This window comes from Maniola hyperantus, chromosome 4 (genome assembly GCF_902806685.2).
Source record: "Maniola hyperantus chromosome 4, iAphHyp1.2, whole genome shotgun sequence".
Classification (NCBI taxonomy): Eukaryota; Metazoa; Arthropoda; class Insecta; order Lepidoptera; family Nymphalidae; genus Maniola; species Maniola hyperantus.
Window position 1 is genome coordinate 5,560,915 of NC_048539.1, and position 20,512 is coordinate 5,581,426.

At 36.1% G+C, this 20,512-nt stretch overlaps 2 protein-coding genes and 1 long non-coding RNA gene across 3 annotated transcripts in view; 1 reads left to right on the top strand and 2 right to left on the bottom strand.

Moving 5' to 3' along the window:
• Positions 1-20,512, top strand: part of LOC117996875 (uncharacterized) — a 225,136-nt gene that overhangs the window by 193,579 nt on the left and 11,045 nt on the right. The gene's annotated exons all lie outside the window — the stretch shown is intronic.
• Positions 4,553-12,368, bottom strand: LOC117996918 (SPRY domain-containing protein 7). The gene is made up of 4 exons (XM_034985062.2): positions 12,141-12,368; positions 11,157-11,327; positions 10,350-10,670; positions 4,553-9,400 (listed from the first exon to the last, which is right to left on the bottom strand). The coding sequence occupies exons 1-4, from the start codon at positions 12,241-12,243 to the stop codon at positions 9,303-9,305; spliced, it is 693 nt and encodes a 230-aa protein (XP_034840953.1). The 5' UTR covers positions 12,244-12,368; the 3' UTR covers positions 4,553-9,302.
• On the bottom strand, positions 12,756-17,999 carry LOC117981987 (uncharacterized). Its single transcript, XR_011238578.1, has 2 exons — positions 16,382-17,999; positions 12,756-15,495 (listed from the first exon to the last, which is right to left on the bottom strand). It is a non-coding gene; the product is annotated as an uncharacterized lncRNA (long non-coding RNA).

The following is a 20,512-nucleotide window of genomic DNA, read 5'->3' on the forward strand; positions in this document are numbered from 1 at the left end:
AAGGGGTTACAACCCGTAATAATGAATGAAGGAGGAAGAAAAGGATGCAGATAAAGAACAGCGTGAAAATAAAGAACCCAGTTTTCGCCGTGTCCCGAATCTAAAATCGCCCGGGCCGCGCACGTTTTCCAATTTTCCGCATGTCTACTGCAATCCCACTCAATTTCCATCGTCAATTTCATACAATAACAAATTAATTCTGTAACCATTAAAATGTTATAGAGGAATAAATGTGGAGAAACTAAACGCAGGGCGAGTCCGACTCGACCTTGACCGACTTTATTTATGTATTTTTATTCCCCGCAGTTTGTCACTAATGGTGAAAGCCTCCACCCCTTATCTCCAAAGTTTGTAAAGCGAAAAATCTGAAATAATATTTATGTAGAGTTGATAGTCCTCTATCAACTCTACACTTATTGACTAACCATTAAGTCACAAAATCTACTGTTTATTGCAGTTAAATACTAATTATTATAGACCAACGTTATGGTTTTTACCGAATAAACGTTCTGACCGTAACATACGTATTACGTACCTACCTATAGATATTGTACAATTGTACATTACAAGTACCTATCTGTTAAAAGAATAAGCAGTGCTTTAGGTAGGTATAGTACGCGACAGGTTGAGATGGCAATCGGGGTATGAGTCGGGGAGACGCCCCGCACGCCCACACGTCAACCGCCCTATCCCGCACCGGGTTAACGCGGGCTCCGTGCGGATTTGCAGGGTTTCCCCACCCCGATTGCTATCTCGACCTGTTAGGTACGCACACAGTACTAGTGACTAATAAGTATTTCCCTTTCCCATCTATCTAAACATAGGTAATGAATAAGTATAAAGATCTAATGCTTGAGCTAGGAATGAAGTGGCGAGATTAATTTAAGGAACGGGATTCGACCTTTTGGATTTCAATCCGCCCCAAAAATCGTTGAGCTATTGTAGTTTTTTTGTTCATGACTTTTCCACAGCTTGCGCTAAATAAGTATTTGATGCAAGATTTTTATTACATAATAATATTTTTCATCTTGGTTTTTGAAAGGTTTTGATATTCGGTGGTATTTGCATATTGCATGCCACCGCTAAATGGTCCTGTAATAATCATAGCATGGTCTCAACCCGCATAGGATAGGCCCTAGGGCACGGGCGTCACTCCAATGTATATAGGGACCTAGTAAGTAAGGTAAGGGTAAGTTATGACATGTGCTAGAGAATACCTAATATGTAGATATTACCTTACTACAACTTTTAAACGAGTGGGTAACTTAACTTACCTGCGTAAAGTGAATCGTATACGTACCATATTTTCAAATCGAATCAAATTTTTTGTCAGTGCACAATTTTCAGCCGATCGGTATCTACATTCTACAGCTTTCTTCGTAAAAGCATTTTTGAATAGTTCCCTCACTTAAATCTATGTCCGTGCGAAGTGCCATGTAGAGTGCGCTTTAGCGAGCGCGGCTTTCCATACCATTTTCACGGTAAAAAATTATATATTGTATAAAAAACTGCTGCTGTTTGCTGGTGTGCGGGCCGCGGGGATACTTGGCTCACAATATGCTCATAATGATAGTTGGCTTAACGTAACCATTTGCTAGCGTACTTAAATCCTAAAATTAATAGGTAGGTATATTTACATAAGAGGTAGGTAATTATAGTGATAGCCTGATAGGCCAACTATGTTGTATAGAAGCAGGCGTTACTTTGCGGAAATCCATGATATACAATGAACCAAAAGCGTAATTTGCTATTATACCGCTGAAACAGGTCGAATCTGTATGATGCAACATGCAGCATGCGAAATGCACCGCCCGCCCTTCCACTGCTAACCATGCAGGGAAAAGCAGCCACTAGGCAAGCAATACGCACACAAATCCCAAAACACACTCGACGCACGTTTCGCTCCGACACCGGAGATTCCTCAGATCCTTACAATGCACGATTGCAAAAGTGCAATTGTGCATTGTAAGGTTAATTGTAAACTCTTCTCATTTTGAGAGGAGAGACCTAATGCTCAGTAGTGAGCCGGTGAATGAGTTGATCATGATTAGTGATTCTTTAATCTGTAGAGTATCAAAGTACTTCATATCATCAGAATAATACTTACCTACAACGAAAAAAAAAATTAATAGGGAAAATTAAAACAAAAGAGACCCCAAGCCTTCATGAATTTATTCCGGCGCAGAAAAATTTAATTAGTTCCCGTTTTAATGAATATTAATCGGACCGTGGCGTCGCGTCGCGGCCGCGCCGCTAGCCGAATTTAGGTAGCAATATGGCGGCTCAACCAGCTAAACCGGGGCGATTATAACATACGATCTACGCCAAAACTTGAGGTCCCCGCCGGCCTACTTGCATACTAACAGAAAAGACGACTGCAGCTCCTGCCATATTGAATTTAAAAAAAATTATAGTCAGTGTCACTTGGGACAACGTAAGGACTCTAACGATACCCGATACATCCAAATCTGCTCAGGAATTTACAAGTTATGGTGGAAACTGACATACATACATCATGAACCCCACGCAATGTACCTATAGAAAAGTATAACATATCAACAATTTTATTCACACCGATTCACGCATATGTATCTAAGTATGTCGATATATTTTCGCATATTCAAATTGATCACTTGATCAATTCGCCCAACAGAATCGGCTATTGCGGTAAGAGCGGTCGGCCCGGTCCAGTTCTGTACAATACCTCCGAATACATAATAGTAGGTACTTACAGGATAATACAACGAACACATCAGTCTACGGCTACGCTAGCCGTAAGCCGGCTACGCCGTGTTCCTGGTTAATATGGAAATTGTTTATTTTGCACTTACTTTCACACGGCAGTTTATTTTTCTCATGAAAGGATAGGCCTACCTAGTAGGTACCTACTATCTACCTACCTACAGTACGCGGCCGAAAGTGATGAACACCGGCCTTTAAAATGACATTTCATCTTTGTGGAACGTTGTCTCTGTCACACATACCCATATGACGCTTCGTCGGTCTCAACGACCGAGACAGTGTTCTATAAATCTGCTGTCTCCTTCTAAAGATCGATGTTCATCACTTTTGGCCGCGCACTGTACAACAGAATTATTAAATCTTATAGTTTACTGGCTAATGCTCGCGACTTCGTCCGCGTAGACTACACAAATTTCAAACCCCTATTTCATCCCCTTAGGGGTTGAATTTTCGAAAATCCTTTCTTAGCGGATGCCTACGTCATAATAGCTATCCGCATGTCAAATTTCAGCCCGATCCATCCAGTAGTTTGAGCTGTGGGTTGATAAATCAGTCAGTCAGTCTGTCAGTCACCTTTTCCTTTTTCTTATAGTTTATTTAGCAGCTTATATTTATACATACTTATATCTTACGTAGCTAAGTAATAAGTACCGACCGACCTAGTCTTTCTCCATCGAATCAGTGTATACCTACCTATCTACCTGAGTTATAACTACAGTTTTAAACAAAACGGTAAGACCTATCACCTACGTGCAGTATGACTAGTCCAAAACCTAGATTTAATAGATTAATATTTCATGCGTAAAAATACCCAGAATTGTATTCGGACAAAAAAGCTGACGACGAATCTACGCTGGAATTTGCCTGATATTGCAATTTTGTTTTCAATACGGACTTTTTGTGCTCGCCAACGAATACTCGGCGTATTGATTGAAAATCTGGCGTTTATATGAATTTGGAACTAAGGAACATAGCGATTTTGTTTATAAAGGTCCAAACGCATTTGCCCTGTGCTGTACGACACGACGCGACGCGGCAGCATACCTTGCTCCACAGTCCACACAAACTCATACAAACCATAAATTTGCCGCGCCGCGTCGCTCAAGTGCGTTTTGCTCCATACAAATAAACTAAACTTGCCGCGTCGCGCAGCGCAGCTCAATAGTGCGTTTCTTTCAAAGCGGATTCGATTCGCACCCAACTGAATCCAATTTATGCATAGGTAAATCTATCGTATCTATATTCTATATAGAAAAAGCTGTGATAGCCTAGTGGTTAGGATATCCGCCTTCTAATCGGAGGTCGGGGGTTCGATCCCGGGCACGCACATCTAACTTTTCGGAGTTATGCGTGTTTTAAGTAATTAAATATCACCTACTGTAACGGTGAAGGAAAACATCGTGAGGAAACCTGCATGCCTGAGAGTTCTCCATAATGTTCTCAAAGGTGTGTGAAGTCTACCAATCCGCACATGGCCAGCGTGGTAGACTATGGCCAAAACCTTTCTCACTCTGAGAGGAGACCTGTGCTCTGTAGTGAGCCGGCTATGGGTTGATTGACATGATGATGATGATGAAATCTATCGTATGCCAATCTGCACTTAGCCATCACATGGTTGACCATGGCTGAAATTCTCATTCTAATACCCGTGTTCAGTAGTGGGCTGGTGTGATGTGTTGGCATGATGATGATGATCCTATAAAACTGACCTATTCTCTCGTCAGTCTCTTTAATTGAACCATACATTTCTGAACTGATTAACTTGACTAAGATTAACATTAAAAAAATTAAAAATTAAAACAAACTGCTGTAAGTTTTATTGTTTATTCAAAAATAATATACATAAATGTACATAATTTTTATAGTCATTCGGTTCAGAGTTATGATAGCACGATAATGGTAGGTACTGATTCTGAGCACAACCTAATTTTAGAGTATTCGCATCCTCTTCTTACTAATGTAATATGAAAAGGACAGACGCAGTTTGAGTTTTAAATTTAATTTTTAGATGGTAAAACCCGTGATTTTAGCGCACAGTCGCGAGCCTACTATTTAAATTTGTAGCGTGCACTAAAATTTAGAGTCTTTAAATGTAAAGTTCATGTTCTGCCCCTTTTTAGCATTGTTAAAAATGCAGATACTCTAAATTTAGTTTAGAGAAAGACAACGGAATCGGTGCCATTAATAATAATTTAAAAAATCATTTTAAAATACTTAGTTACCTGCTCCGACACATACTACAATGCAGCCTACTATCAGTGAGGTGAACAAGGTTGGAGTTCAACGGAGATTGAGCCGTTGAGTAGTTACGAGTAGACATAGGCGCAAACATACCTATAGGTCAAACACATAACCTTCATTTTGGGCTTCGCCGCAATCGGGTAAAAAACAATTATTTAGGGCTTATAGACAAATGTAAATTATCGTTCTTGTATTACTTAGCTAAAGAAATTTAGTGTTCTTAGTTTATGAAGTACGAGTAAGTTTTAGGGGCAAAATACATTAAAATAATTTTGACAATCGTTTAAAAACTATCCATATCATATTTAATATTATAAATGCGAAAGTGTCTGTCTGTCTGTCTAGCTTTTCACGGCCCATCCGTTTAACCGATTTTGATAGTGAAGATACCTGGCCCCGTGGGGAACTTGGAAAATCATAATTATTATAATTTATTTCTTACAACAAATTCCTACTATCTCGACTGCCACAAGAAAATAATTTCCAATTTTTTGAAAACAAATGTGGGTTTGATTCCTAAAGTGTATTATATTTTTTGAAATCCTTGAATACTGTTATTATTTTCTTTGAAATAGACGAGCTGCCGAGATGGCCCTTGAACCAAATTCCTGTATCTCTAATAGTATAAACTTTCGTCTCACTAACCGCTCTCAAAATAACTTACACAAGAATTGAAGAAAGTTAAAAAAAATAGTTTCTATGATGTTGAGATCAAATCTTATTACAACTAGTAATAAATAGTTTTATACTGATCAAGCAGAATTTTTAATTGCCTTTTAATTTGATTGCCTGAAATAAAAAATATTTATTTAATATTATTTATTTATTTATTTTAAATCACAAACCCACACCAATAAAAATGTTCGTAGAGTTGACTGCATACCTACAGCGTAGGTAATATTTTCGTATCAAGTTCGAATCGTTTTCGTGTAATATTTAAAAGACGTTAAAAAGCGAAGATGTATGTCTTGTATAAACATTTCCCACTAAAAACCGACGCATGACAGTTGTCCGACCGCCGACGATTAGCTACACACGAGTTGAGCTTAAAACTAGAAACGAGTTGGCGAGCAATGAGAAGAGAGTGTGTAGTTGGTATAGTTTTGTCGCTGGGTGACCGAGTGTCGGGCGAATACTCGCACCGATCAGCGAGACATATTTTAATTCATGACATCATAAAACTGATTGACTGGCGGTATTCTGGCTACCTAGAAGGGCATCGCTGATCAAGTGTTTTTCTTTGACAGCACTTGTCGCTGCGACAAACTAGCAGTGAAAGAGTGCGCAGTCAGCAATTAAATGGTATTACATTCTAACACCGACATTTTAACAATTCGAGGTTTTAAAAGTTTTCCCTGCAAAAATTAACTTGAAAATGTTACAATAATTATTATTACTAAGTATAATTAGAAACTAATTAAAACCGGTCAAGTGCGAGTCGGGCTGGCACACGAAGGCTTCCGTGCCATCGTATAAGGTTATCTATATACTTTTTAATTTTTTATTCATATGGCGCCCGAAGTTTTTATTATTTGTTGCTATAGCGGCAATATGACACAATCTGTGAAATTTTGAGTCGGGCGGACAGCGGAGGCTTAGCCCTTTAAACAAACTAGATTATCCAATGATTCCTATCTAAGTATATAAAAACTATAATAGGTACCCCATTACGAATATAGCCGATTAAAATTTAAAATGTATTTATTATAAGTAGATTTAGAAGTTTAGAAAAATCTAATTTCAAAAAATATAGTTTAATTTTAGGTAATATAGTAAGTATTTACCATTGGAATGACTTAGGTATTATAATAATTTTATAATATAAATTAATTTATTACAACTATACATTTTACTACATTTTTGCAAAAGCAATCATTAATAAATAAACAAATTAATTCCGCTTGATTACAATTTAATAGTACCTAACTAACTAAAATAAAGTATAATGTAAAATCAGAATATTGCTTGTAAATTATAATATGTTTTGTAACGTTTTTTATGATAAACCAATATTGTACCTGGCAACACTTAAAGCATAAACTCACAAATAGATATAATTGTATACTGAGATTACATATTAACCCAAAAGTTCTACTTTTTAGAGTAACATTATAAATAAAATTCTCAATAGCTCAGCAGCCAGGAAGTGAACTGAAATCCGAAAGGTTTATGATCTTATTTATCATACTATTGTCTTAGCCACTTCTTGCCCAAGCTTTACGCTCAATAATTGGAAAGGAAAAGCGAAAACTTCGTGATGATTAACATAGCGTAAATGCTTTATACTCTATTATTTGTTCCACATCGCGTCATAAAAGTTATTAGGCTTTTCTGTAGTAGTAACTGTTAGGAAGTTGGAAAGTCGGGGCTATGTGCCGCAAAGAGTACGTTAAGCCATTCCTCAGATTTTTTCTTTTTTTTCCTGATTTTACGACTTCATTCCACTGGGCTATGATTGCAACTCAGACTAAGGATCAAGGAGACTTGGCATACAGAATAATACCTTGTTATAGAGCAAGCTATGTGTATAGAAAAGCTCTGAAGAGTGATAAGGACAAAAACACATTTTTTTGTCTGTCATAGTTTAGCTTTTTTTCTTGGGCACTGTTGTCATCTGTGCCCAACAAACCTCTGTGATAGTAATTTATTGCGAATATTACGAGTTATTATTTAGTTTTCTGTTTTAAATTTAGTATTGAAGGGGTGTAGAAGCCATTTACGGTGCATTGCTGTGTACTGTGCTGTAACAGTTGTAGCCAACGTAAATTATGAACATTTCCTTTCACACGTAATTATTATGATTTCTTTTATTGTTTTGTAACTTTCGGGTATACGCGTCTGACTAGTCCATCTTGATCCTTTGTCTGAGGATTGAAAGAATAGCGAATACACCTGTTTGCGCACACATCTTTCAGCATTATAACAATATCTCCTGCATAGTTGGTTAGTCTCTGTTGAGATTTTCTTTGAGCTTCTTTGATGGAACCACTGTTGATACCAGTAACTGCGACAATGGTGCTAATTTAATTGGACATAAATAATCTCTAAACTGAATAGACAGGTTTAAAATTGAAAAGTGACTCATGATTGATATGTTAATTTTAGGTTTAAACTTTTTAATAAATGGACATTCGCTGTGCACATATGCAGAGTATATACTGTGCACATACGCAGAGAGCATACTTTAAAACAAATTTAAAAATTTGAATGAAAATTAAACTAATTTAATCATGTGACTCCTCAGAATTTTTATGATTAACTTGTCTACCAAAAACTCCCACCTTTTTGAATTTGCTTCATACACTCAGCGATAATCTCCAAACTATTCTAAAATGATCTTCATAATGCTCCCATTTGTATAATATTCTGTGATGCTCCCTACGAAAATGATAGAACTAGATTAAACCTGCCAATTTAGAGATTGTGTACAACAGAATTCGCCCCATCACCTGTCTCTTTTAAGTAGAACTATACTGAAAGCCACAAAGCAAAATAAGAAGAACAAGTAGAACTATGGGATGTAGATCAATAGATTATATACAGCACAAAATAATTTACAACATCTACTTAACTATAATACTTAAACTGGACCATTAAGGCTTAGAGAGTAGAAGAGTAATATACATAAACAGTCTTACTTTTAAGTGTTCATACTCACACCAACATAATATACAACTAGAGCATGGAATAATGTGTACATTATATTATATAACAAAAGCCTAGACATTTCAAGGTAACACACCCCTAACAGAAATCAAAACTTTTATTAGCTTTTCGCCGCAGACATAATGGGTGAAACATTAGAGCGCGTTACAATTATTTAGGCATTAGATATGACGTATCGAAGTACAAGTAACATTCGTGTTACTACCACGTATTTAAAATGGCCGCCAAATAGAACCGTTGTTTTGAGACTGCCATGTTTTATCAATGTGTTATTAAGGACCAAGTAGTTAGTAGTAGTCCAGTTAGGTATCTTAGATTAGAATCAGTTTTTTTTACTTACTACATGATTTGTTAAAAACTTTTGCCGCAAGGATCTGTTGGAATGGCTGATAGGCTATTCTAAACTAAAATGTTTGTTGGCTGCAACTCACTTGATATCCAGAGTTATAGTAAGATTTATATCTCTCCAATTGTGTCAGATTGACTGATATCTCCTACGTAGTTGACAGGTCCGTCTCGAGAACATTTGAATAACCTTGAAATGGCTAAACAACAAGCACACCATAAATGTATATTGTATTTAATTAGGAGCCTGAAGAGCAGTTCACTTATCACACAATGCACATACTAGCAATTCAATACAGATTCTTCTGTTAAAGTAGAGACTGTTCCACCATTATCTTTTCGTAGCCCGTCGGTGGTGGATATCTGAAGTTGTCTAGTATTATATCCAGAATAGCACCATCATCAACTGAAAAGAAAAATATAATGACAATAGAATCCATACTAATATTATAAATGCGAAAGTGTGTCTGTCTGTCTGTCTGCTAGCTTTTCACGGCTAAACCGATCAACCGATTTTGACAAAATTTGGTACAGGGATAGCTTGCATCCCGGGGAAGAACGTAGGCTACGTTTTATCCCGGAAAATTGAAAAGTTCCCACAGGAATTTTAAAAACCTAAATCCACGCGGACGAAGTCGCGGGCATCATCTAGTTTATATATAAAATTTTATTTCATGAACTGATTTCTGAGAATCATCATGGTTTTATTACAAAAACATTTGAGTTGCTGTGCAGGTTACTTAAGTTGTACTTCTCTGTCACACATTCTAACATTTTTAAGGACTGTGAAAAAATCAGTACCTATACTTTTAACAAATGTGGCTCGGCCAAGTCCCACAGTAAAATAACTTTCATTTTAGACAAATTTTTAATATACCTAGTTTCAATAGAAAAAATGGGGATAAAAATACTCGGACTCGGAGAGCACATAAAATTTATCATAATTAAAGTATAACTTTAGGACATTGAAATAAGTTCATTTTTACGTCTTTTGTGACAAGAGGATGCTTAAGAGCTGTCTCAACTCGCTTAAAGTGTGAAATACTTTCCCAACATTTCAATATGCCACGTTCGAGCATAAGCAATGAATTTTAATTTTTGAAGCTGCTGCTATTCCTGGCGGCAATCAATATTGAACGAGGACTGTAAAATGGAGGCGATCACAATAGATCGGCAACAGTCAACATGATACAGGGTGGAATATCTCTGCACAACCGCCAAAATCAAGAGAAGAAGTCTTGGCTGTGTAGTGTTTAGTGTAGTTTTTCAACATTGTTATTCAACATTCATTGCTTTTTACTAAAAATGATTCACTATAGAAATGGACTGTAGTTCTGCATTAATTAAAAACTTACCATAAAGTGCAGGGTACACAGTGCCTCTAATATTCCTAATAGGTATTTCCATATTCTTGCCGTTCAAGAAAAAATTGAGCTCCACATGGTCATATGCAACTCCTATCACATCTCCCTCTCCGGGCATCACCGCTGCTTTCTCATTCCCTTTCTCACTCTCCGGTTTCTCACTCTCTGTTTGATTGTCATGATTTGCTGTAGTGACTAGAATCTCTGTGGTTGGGGAGTCCTGAGGTGCAGGTTGGAGGTGATATAATTCTACATTGTCATGTCGAACTGTACCATCACTGTTGAGGCACCATGAATCTTTGTCTACTCCACCTGAAATGAAGTTTTATATAAAAATATTGAGTGCTGAATAAACATAATTTGTAAACTAAAAAATTTAATGTAGTGACAATTTTATGCCCACGACTTCGTCCGAGTAGCCGTAGACTCCACAAATTTCAAATCTTAGTGGTTGAATTTTCAAAAATCCTCTCTTAGCGGATGCCTACATCATAATAGCTATCTGCATGGCAAATTTCAACCTGATCCGTCCAGTAGTTTGAGCTGTGCGTTGATAGATCAGTCAGTCAGTCACCTTTTCCTTTTATATATTTAGATAATATTATTATGATTTCATCAATTTCTTTTTCAGTTTTGATTTATATGCCTTTTATTATCTAGATTAGTTCAGTAGCTTAGTTCAGTATCTATAAGAGGAATGTACAACATCCATATAAACTCAAGAGGAGTTTCGGGATGTGAAGCAGAAAAATGTACAATTATTATTTGGTTGAAATAAAGTAAAAAAAAAACTCTCACCATGTACCCTATTCAGATCAGCCTCCCTGGTGGCCAGGCCAACTGCCCAAACTCCTCCCTGCTGCAGTTTGACCTCAAAGTAAGCTTTGTTTTGCACAAGTGGAGCATTGCCCAGCGCACAACCAGACCCACAGACTCGCTGGCCTCCTTTCACTATTACTATTTCATGTCCTGGAATGAAAGAAAACAAAACATTATAGGAATGATTAAATAAATATTCTTTTATATACTTGCCTTGGCTTTGGTAATGTGAAATTTATGAAAATCCTATTTTACTGGAGATACCTGTATGCAAAATCTCAAGTTTCTCGTCCCAGGCTTTTTAGCTGTATGTGGATATCTACATCAGTGAGTACATCTTTTTATATTTTTATCACACCTATACAGTATTAAGTCACAATAATAATAATTACAATACTTTATTGTTTAACTAGATGATGCCCAAAGTCCCAACTTTGTTTGCATACATTTTTAAAAACCCTATAGAACTCTTTGATTTCCTGGGATAAAAATGATATCCATGTCTGGGATGTCAGATACCTATCTCTGTACCTTGGATAAGCAGATGGACCGTAAAAAGGTAACAGAGTGACAGACGCACTTAAGCATTCAGAATATTAGTATGGATTTCATGAAACTAAGCACAATATAGGTGCTATACCTAAGAAAGTACCTACAAGATGTAAAAAAGATAGTCACAAACACCATGTTAATTGTATTAACACTCTAATTTAAATAATAAAGCTAATATGGCAATGGTATTCGCAAACGGGAATATATAAGGATATGGGTGCACGTATAAAATCTTTTGTTCTGATAGAAAATCGAAGTTTTAGACGAAAGCGTCCACCCACGCACTAAGCCTGAAAATCAATGAAACCGACATCACAATGAACCAATGAACTCATAATTATAATATAAATTATAATGCTAGATGAAGAACTAGTAAGTAACATCAAAAAAATGAAATAAAGCGTTCTTTACCCATATGTAAAGTATCTAACTGTACAGGATTAGTCTTCACTCGTATCGGCACACTTGGCGTCAGTGTGAAGCCGTTCATACAGTATTTGAAACAGCAAAACATTTTTAACAATCACTTAGTCTTCTATTTTCTATTTAAATCGATATATTTAAGTAAAAAGTGTTTTATATTTTTATTTCCATTTATATTTATTGTATTTATCTACTCCGATTGTTCAGACAACGTCATTTTCAACACAGACCAATAACTTATAGGATACAGACCGCTAACTCCATAGACGATGTTTGTTTCAGTAGTAAGGGGAAGTGGGAGGCAAGGAATTTATATAACAAATTGTCATTGTAGTAGTGATTGTCTGTCTCACATTTTATTGGTTTTTACTATGAGAATCCACAGGACCATCTCTTTCTAACTTTATATAATATATAGCAATTATATGCCCGGATTGTCGTAAATTAGGGATGGCGTGACAGCAGGAAAACCGTAACTTTTTAGTGATGTCCTTTTTACAGATTTTAACGGTTTTGCTATTAATTACCGATTTTCAGTATTTATCGGTAATCCTACTAATAATTATTTAGGAATTTAGTTTTTCAAAAGAAAAATCAAACAAATTTATCAAAATATAAAAACTTTATTTAGAATAAATAATAAGCGACTCTACCACCGGTTCGGAAAGCAGATTCTATTGAGAAGAGCCGGCAAGAAACTCAATAGTTGCTCTTTTTTTGTAGTGTATTACATTATTTTAAGACTTGTATTCTATTTTAATTCTAAAGATTTTAGGTCTAAAATAGTTTTGTACCAGCTAAACAATGATGGGTTTGGATAGATATAACGCATGCTGTAGGTGCATATTTAAGTCAGCAGAAAGTGTATTGACATTATATAAGTCTTATGCAGGGTGCACATTTAATTAATTAATTATCTTTGCCATATTTAGTTGATACAAAATACATAAAATGATTTATTCGATCAATAGAAATGTCATCCTAAAAATAAGTGCAACCTCATAGTGCAACCCGCGCAACCGCCTCAACCCCTTGCACAGCTTAATCAATCTTATTATTTTTAGGTCAAAAAGGTTTTAAGGATCGTTACATTACATGAGTGTGAAAATCATACATTTGAAAACCACGCGTGTTACTTGCAACTCCGCACCACTAAAACTGTGGTTGCACCATCAAGCATATTTTTAGGATGATTGTAATTTTTTCATCCCAAAAACTCGAATTTTTAAATTATAATGATAAAGATTTATACAATACAAAATCACTGCAATAGCCAGAGCTTCAATGAGGATATCAGCTGTGTTTTAAAATATTTACGAAATTAGATGATTATGCTTCTATTATAAAATAAGAACAAAAAGTTTTTTTCCAAAAAACATATTAACTTAGAAAACTAATAAGTTTTGAAGTAGGTATTCAAAATATTACTTTAGAATTATAAGTGATTGCACAGGCGGATTGCGAGTTTTATATATATACTAGGTATTTAACATTTTACTTATGTGGTTAAGAATTTAGAAGCGCTCAATGAGGCTATAATTTAAAATATTATACTAGATAGATACATTATGAACCTGTCAGTATGCTGTATAACATATTATATTGGAGTGCAATCATCATCACATCAAAAGAAAAGTCTCGATTTACTGACTGACTCATCAACACCCAGCCCAAACACTTGGACCTAAAAAGTTGAAATTTTTGAAGCGAAATGCAATTTTCTAAATTACCACGGGATAGAGAATAAAGAGAAATAGAATTCCACCTGAGTGAAGCCATGGCGTGTCAGTTAGTCTGCGAACGGAAATGGCAAAATGATACGACTTTAATGTTGTTCAAGAGAGATAAAATAATAAAGTTAATCTTAATATATAAAAGGAAAAGGTGACTGACTGACTGACTGACTGATCTATCAACGCACAGCTCATACTACTTGACCGATCGGGCTGAAATTTTGCATGCAGATAGCTATTATGACGTAGGCATCCGCTAAGGATTTTTAAAAATTCAACCCCTAAGGGGGTAAAATAGGGGGTTGAAATTCGTGTAGTCCACGCGTACGAAGTCGCGAGCATATGCTAGTGAACATTAAAACATCAATTCAAACTTTTAACAGTGGCTTAAAACCTTAATTACTTTTGCGACGTACAGTTCTATAGCTTCCGCCTTTAGTAACTTTTGTCGCAATCAAATTTTCCATTTCCTTTCCCTTTTTTCTCGAATCAACATTATGTATTCTTCTATTGAAGTTAATACACCATTGTCTAACTTGCATTCTTATTACGAACAACCAAAAAGCTTTTAAAAAATCTGATTTATGCTCAACACAATCAAACCAAGATATATTAATTTGTTCGAATTTGTTAATTAAATCTGAATATATGTAAACCTTACATATGTCTGGCAAAATTTTTTCAATGATAGATACACAATCCCATACCAGGGACAACAATTGATTGGATGGGTAGTACAATTTTTTGTTACTTGAATCAAATTCTTTCATTTCAATTAAAGTATGAAATGATTTAATTTCGTTAGACAATAGTGTATTTCGGCAATTTGGGCATTGCTCACAATTTAACTTTGGAAATAAATACCGACAAACTGCGCCGGCAATATAAGACAAAGCATTCGTTTGAAAAACGTTTTCAGGTGGAACACATTCTTCAATAAAATTTACGTTATGAATATCAGAACTGTAATCAACAAATCGTGTATCAAGTTTTGGTCTACTTACCAAATTACTTAGAGTACCGAGCATTTTATCACTATCGGCGGCGCAATTCGCATACAGAGATTTCCCGGTTGTAATGTTATTGATCAACAATGTTTTGAACAATGAAACAAAATTATGACAGTCCGGGTGTGTGCTAGAACCACCCTGACCTCTAATCTGAGAAAAGAAATTTTCCAGGGGATCCTGGTTTAAACGCGTCAGACTCAAAAATTTAACGCCTGAGATTAATCTAAGATCTGACCAAAGATGTTTTATAGTTTTAATGTCGTGTATAAAATTTCTTAAACACAATGGCTTACTTTCTCTTGAATCTGACGCATCGAATTTCATTGATTCTAGTTTCTTCACTGCTTCATTCCAAAAATCAAGATGAGTTGAATTTATAGATAAAGAATTACATAGGTCAGTACTGGAATAGCCGGAGGAGTTCAGGCTGCTGAATAAATTATGAATCAATAAAAGGATCTCAGCAGTGAAAAGTCCATTATCAATGTTTACAGATGGAGGACAATAACCATGTTCCAGTTGTAGTTGACGATAAGTGTTCATCTGTATTCTTAAGCTGTGGGCCACATCTCTGCTGAAGACTTGCGCAGCAAGTTTCACCTGTAATGCATAGTTATTTTTTATTAGATATGTTAATAAACTAAATTTGATAATGCTATTTAGATTTAAAGTAAACATTGTGGCTAATTCCGTTGTACACAAACTCTAAGCTAAACTAAAATGGTACGTCTAAATCTATTGCTATCCCTTTCATAATGTTGCTTGCGGAAAAGGAAAGCACTAGATTTAGACCAGTTAATTTAGTTTAGTTTAGAGATTGTGTACTAGAGAATCGGCCCCATTGGGCTTAAAATATAATTAAAGAATTTAAATGAGTGGGTTGGAAATTCATAAGGATTCAAATTTTTGTTTAAAAAATTATCTTCTATGCTCATAACTATACTATCCTCAACCTAATTATCCTAATCCTAATAATATTATAAATGTGAAAGTGTGGATGTTTGGATGTTTGTTACTCAATCACGCAAAAACAGCTGAACGGCTTTGGATGAAATTTGGAATGGAGATAGATTATACCCTGGATTAACACATAGGCTGCTTTTTATCCCGGAAAATCAAAGAGTTCCCGCGGGATTTTGAAAAATGTAAATCCACGCGGACGAAGTCGCGGGCATCACCTAGTATGCTCATAATTATCTTCGACACTATTGGGCGCCGACCCTGGTTATTGGTACTTCTTGTTTTCATGGTGTCTATGTGATCATGTGATGAGAATTTTGTAAGCTGAAACTTAAAATGGACCAACAACAGGGTGTACAACCCATAGTTTCGGAGATAGGGCTTTCAAAAACGTGATCACATAGACACCACGAAAACAAGAAGTTTTAGTACCAACAACTAAGGTCTGCGCACCGTAGTTTTATTGGATTTTTCCATGGCAAGGACATTATCACAAAGCTATTGTTACAAAGCAAAAGTTACTTGCCTTCATCTTGTCATATGAATTTGGTTTCACATGTTTGTCTGTTAATTTGGTAGACCACCCAACACCTGCCACACCATCAACAGCAAACAGCTTCTCAATGTAGTCCCACTGAGCACGCTGACTCCCGATGAGCAAGTCCTTCTTCTGAAAATTATTGCGGAAACATTTGAGTAAATGTGGGACATCATATATATGATATATTTTGTTTCCTTCGATGACATAATGTATTATATTACACCCATCGTTGCCACTTCGAAGTAAATCTTCGCGTGCATCAGCTATTAATGAGTTTATCGCAGCAACATTGGCAGAGCCTTGATCTGATACTGTTGATCTCAAAACAAATCCTGTCTTTAATATTTCCTTAGTTAGTTCTTTAATAATGTTTTTTAGAAAGAAGGTTTTAATTCCATCTCGTACAAAATAAAATGCTATAGGTAGCTTCCAAGGTAAAAATATGCCCCGTCACATAAACACTAAAACTTTGTCAGCAACATTGTTAGTGCGTTCACCACCTCCTAGATCTTCAAATCCTTCAATAACACCGGTACCACTTCAGAATGCATGGACTCATGAGGAGCAGGACTCAGTGGTTGTGAGTAATGAGTAATAGAAGTTGTTGGCTCTAAAATAGACTGCTGAATTAAATCTGGTGACTTCTGTTTGTCAGGAATCGGGATATTTGGCAAGGGGTTTACTAAATCAATAGGACTTAAAATAACAGAAGCTTGCTCATTCTTACTTTGGTTGTCTGATTGTGAAGTCGATGGGATATCGACTATGTTAACATCGAAGGGTTTACCACGCTGTAAAGGGGATATCTCTAGAAATTTGTCAATTTTAAAATGTACTGGTTTAGTACCTTTTAGGGTTTTTAGTTTAGTTTTAGGGTTTTTAGAAGACTGTGTAATATGCAAATTCAGCGTGGGAATTGAATCTTTTGTCAATCTATTATTTACGATATACCGAGGTAAGAAATGGGATTCGCAAATCCTGACATTTTCTAATTGCCTAAGGGAGTACTTACGCAAATATGGACAGTTAAACAACCATGCCTTCCATCTAGTTGTGTCGGTAAAAGGTACGGCGTGTAAATGTAAGGTGCTTTTACACTTAGGTACACTACACTGCCTCATATCGGATAAAAAGGATACTAGGTAGGTATTTAGAAACACTAACAATTATTACTAAGCCTAAATTAGGTAGGCAAGTTTAAAGAGCACATCCACTATATCTCTAAATTAAAACAATCCCTTAAAAAACTGAAAATAGAAATATAAAACGAATATCCTGTTATAACTGCAGCACACTTCCAGGTTTAAACCACAAGGTTTACAACTCTCGCAATAGGAGAAAAATTAAGTTTTTTAGGTTAGGTTATAAAATCTCTCAAAACCGACATCACGTTTTTATTTTGAAATTCTATGTAATGAAAGCCGATTGGAGCTAATCACCGACCAATAATATTCGAGCAATCTTGAGAGAGTGTGCTGTATGTACATGTGCCTTTAATACTGTGTGAGTGGAGCGAGATAGTCCTGTGGATTTCGAAAGAGGAATAGAAAGTGCGAAAGAAATGGACTGATGCATCTTTTATGGCCCTCAGTTGACAGGGCCTGATTTTCAACATTGACGTATTGACGTTCAATGAAAGATATGAGTTGACAGCTGACACTTGACCGCTATATTGACAGTTAGAATTTCGTTCATTATTTTTAAGCGCCTGATAAAATGAAACCGGATCTGGTTCACTCCGGTTCAGCTCCTTGCTGCGGCAGCTTTCCTCCTTAAAAATGCATAACTTTAAAAAAACTACTCATATTTTATGTTATTATGAAACTTACAACAGTATGTTATGGGGTTCGTTCTTGGTTCGTTGACCCAAACCAAAATCCATAACTCATGTTAAACGCGCTTCTAAACTTACCCGTTTTCCCTGTGCTACGTAGATAGATTCAAATAAACAACCGTTACATTGAAACCACCCAACTTATTCGCAGTCATCGTCACTTTTTTAGTCATGTTTGTGTAGGGAAATATTGCTATATCTATGGGGTAGACCTACCTCTACATATTATTAACTTCTGCTTTCTCTCAATACCCAGGCTGGAAATGTATTCTGTGTACCCAGGTCACAAGGTCACAGTGATACCTAATGTAGATTTGGCAAATACCTACTTACATAGTAAGTGGTCGGGCGAGACGAGACCAATAATTAATTAATTTATGGGTGGTAGGTAAGTAGGTAGGTACGTACCTACTCAAATAGTTTACTTAGAATTAGCGGCGCAAATATTATCGTGTTTGTATTAAATATTGATCCATTTAAATTACGGACTGCGGTCTAATTATTGATTTGGTAACTCAATCTATTAAATCAGTCTGCCTTCTCGTCCTTTGTTCAGATTTCACACACCTTGGAAAACATTAAGATTAGATATCTCAGGCATGCAGGTTTTCTCACGATAAATGTTTTCCTTCGCCTTTATAAAGCAAATGATATTTAAGTAATTGCTTAAAACGCTCAGTAGAGGAGCCGGGATCGAACCCCCGACTTCTCAAATAGGAGGTCGACGTCTTAATCACTAGGCTACTTTAATTGTCCCGCTTCTTATTTGTACATATACCTACTGTTATTATATCCATAATAATAATAATAATCGGTTTTCACGTGGATTTGTGCCAAATCTAGGTATTTTGGCGCGCGATGCTCTTAGTAACAGTAACAAAAGAAATCTAGATACTTTTTATGCTATCTTAATAAAGGTTAGCTGTACCTACACCATGCAAGTTAAATAGCAAACTCGTTTGACCTGATCGGTTGAAACTGTTTTCCAACTTCAAGTTTTAAGTTAAGATGTTTTTATTAATTACTGTATTCCAAATTTAAAAATGTTTATAAGTAAATATAGGAATTCCCATAGGTAGATAGGTAACTGAACTCTAAACAGAAATTTATCATGCCCACATTCCAACAGATTTTTACGGTTCAACAGATCCGATAGAGATTGTCCATGGATACATGGATAGTTTTTATTTCTTTATTTTTAGGTAGGTAGTTTGATGATCTATTGAAATTCAATGGTTGATTAAAGATAAATATAGATTGCTAATCAATAACCTTTAAAGTTAAATACTTAAGTACCTTTTTTACCTATCAAAGTTCGTCATTAGAAATGCCAACACGTATGTAAAATAACAAGTGTACCTATACCTATGCGTACACATTGCCAACAAAATGTTCCAGATTTACGTAAAGGTTTTTGTTATTGTTTCGTTAACTTTCCCTATCGACATTCGCATTGCAGGTATGTTATAGAAACTATCTACTAAACACAGGTTTAGTCATTATTCATGGGTCGTTTTTGGAGACTCATGTGGATACTGACCAAGTGGTCAAATATAAATAAGGAGATTCGGAGAATCAGAGTAAACGATGTGGTTTAGCGGATTGTGAAGCTAAAGTGAGAATAGGCAGGGCAGGCCAACAAATTCCTGAAAAGCCGGCAACACATAGGCGGTTCCTCTGGTGCTGCAGATGTTCATGGGCGATGGTAACCACTTAACATCAGGTGACCCGCCTGCTCGCTATTTTTATTTTAAAAACATAGTTTAATAAACCGATAGACGTGGGGTCTAAACGTGCTGGATGGCGACCCTGCAACGTAAAGCGCAGCGTTGGAAGACCCCCACTAGGTGGACAGACGACATCAGACGTGTCGCAGGGAGTCGAGATTCAGTCGGCGCGGCGCGGCAAGACCGTGGCAAGTAAAAATCCCAAGTACAAGGGACCTATGTCCAGCAGTGAATGTCTATCGATTGATAATGATGATGATGACGTATAAGTTATAAACGCTTATGTTAAACTAGAGGATGCCCGCGACTTCGTCCGCGTGGATATAGGTTTTTAAAAATCCCGTGGGAACTCTTTGAGTTTCCGGCATAAAAAGTTGCCTATGGCAATTTCCGAGATGCAAGCTAGTTTTGTAACAAATTTCATGTAAATCGGTTAAACAGGCCTTTAAGAATCCCGTGAGAACTCTTTAATTTTCCGAGATAAAAAGTAGCCTAAGTATACATAGGTACTTCCCCGGGACCAAATTTCATCAAAATCGATACCTTTACTTTTAC

What these genes read in the sequence shown, in the direction of transcription:
- LOC117996918 (XM_034985062.2), bottom strand. Translation starts at nt 12,243, where the DNA reads ATGTTTTGCTGTTTCAAATACTGTATGAACGGCTTCACACTGACGCCA. An exon ending in TGATCTGAATAGGGTACATG is followed by an intron (nt 10,671 to 11,156) that starts GTGAGAGTTTTT and finishes ACTTCATTTCAG; the next exon opens with GTGGAGTAGACAAAGATTCA. An exon ending in TGTGTACCCTGCACTTTATG is followed by an intron (nt 9,401 to 10,349) that starts GTAAGTTTTTAA and finishes TTTTCTTTTCAG; the next exon opens with TTGATGATGGTGCTATTCTG.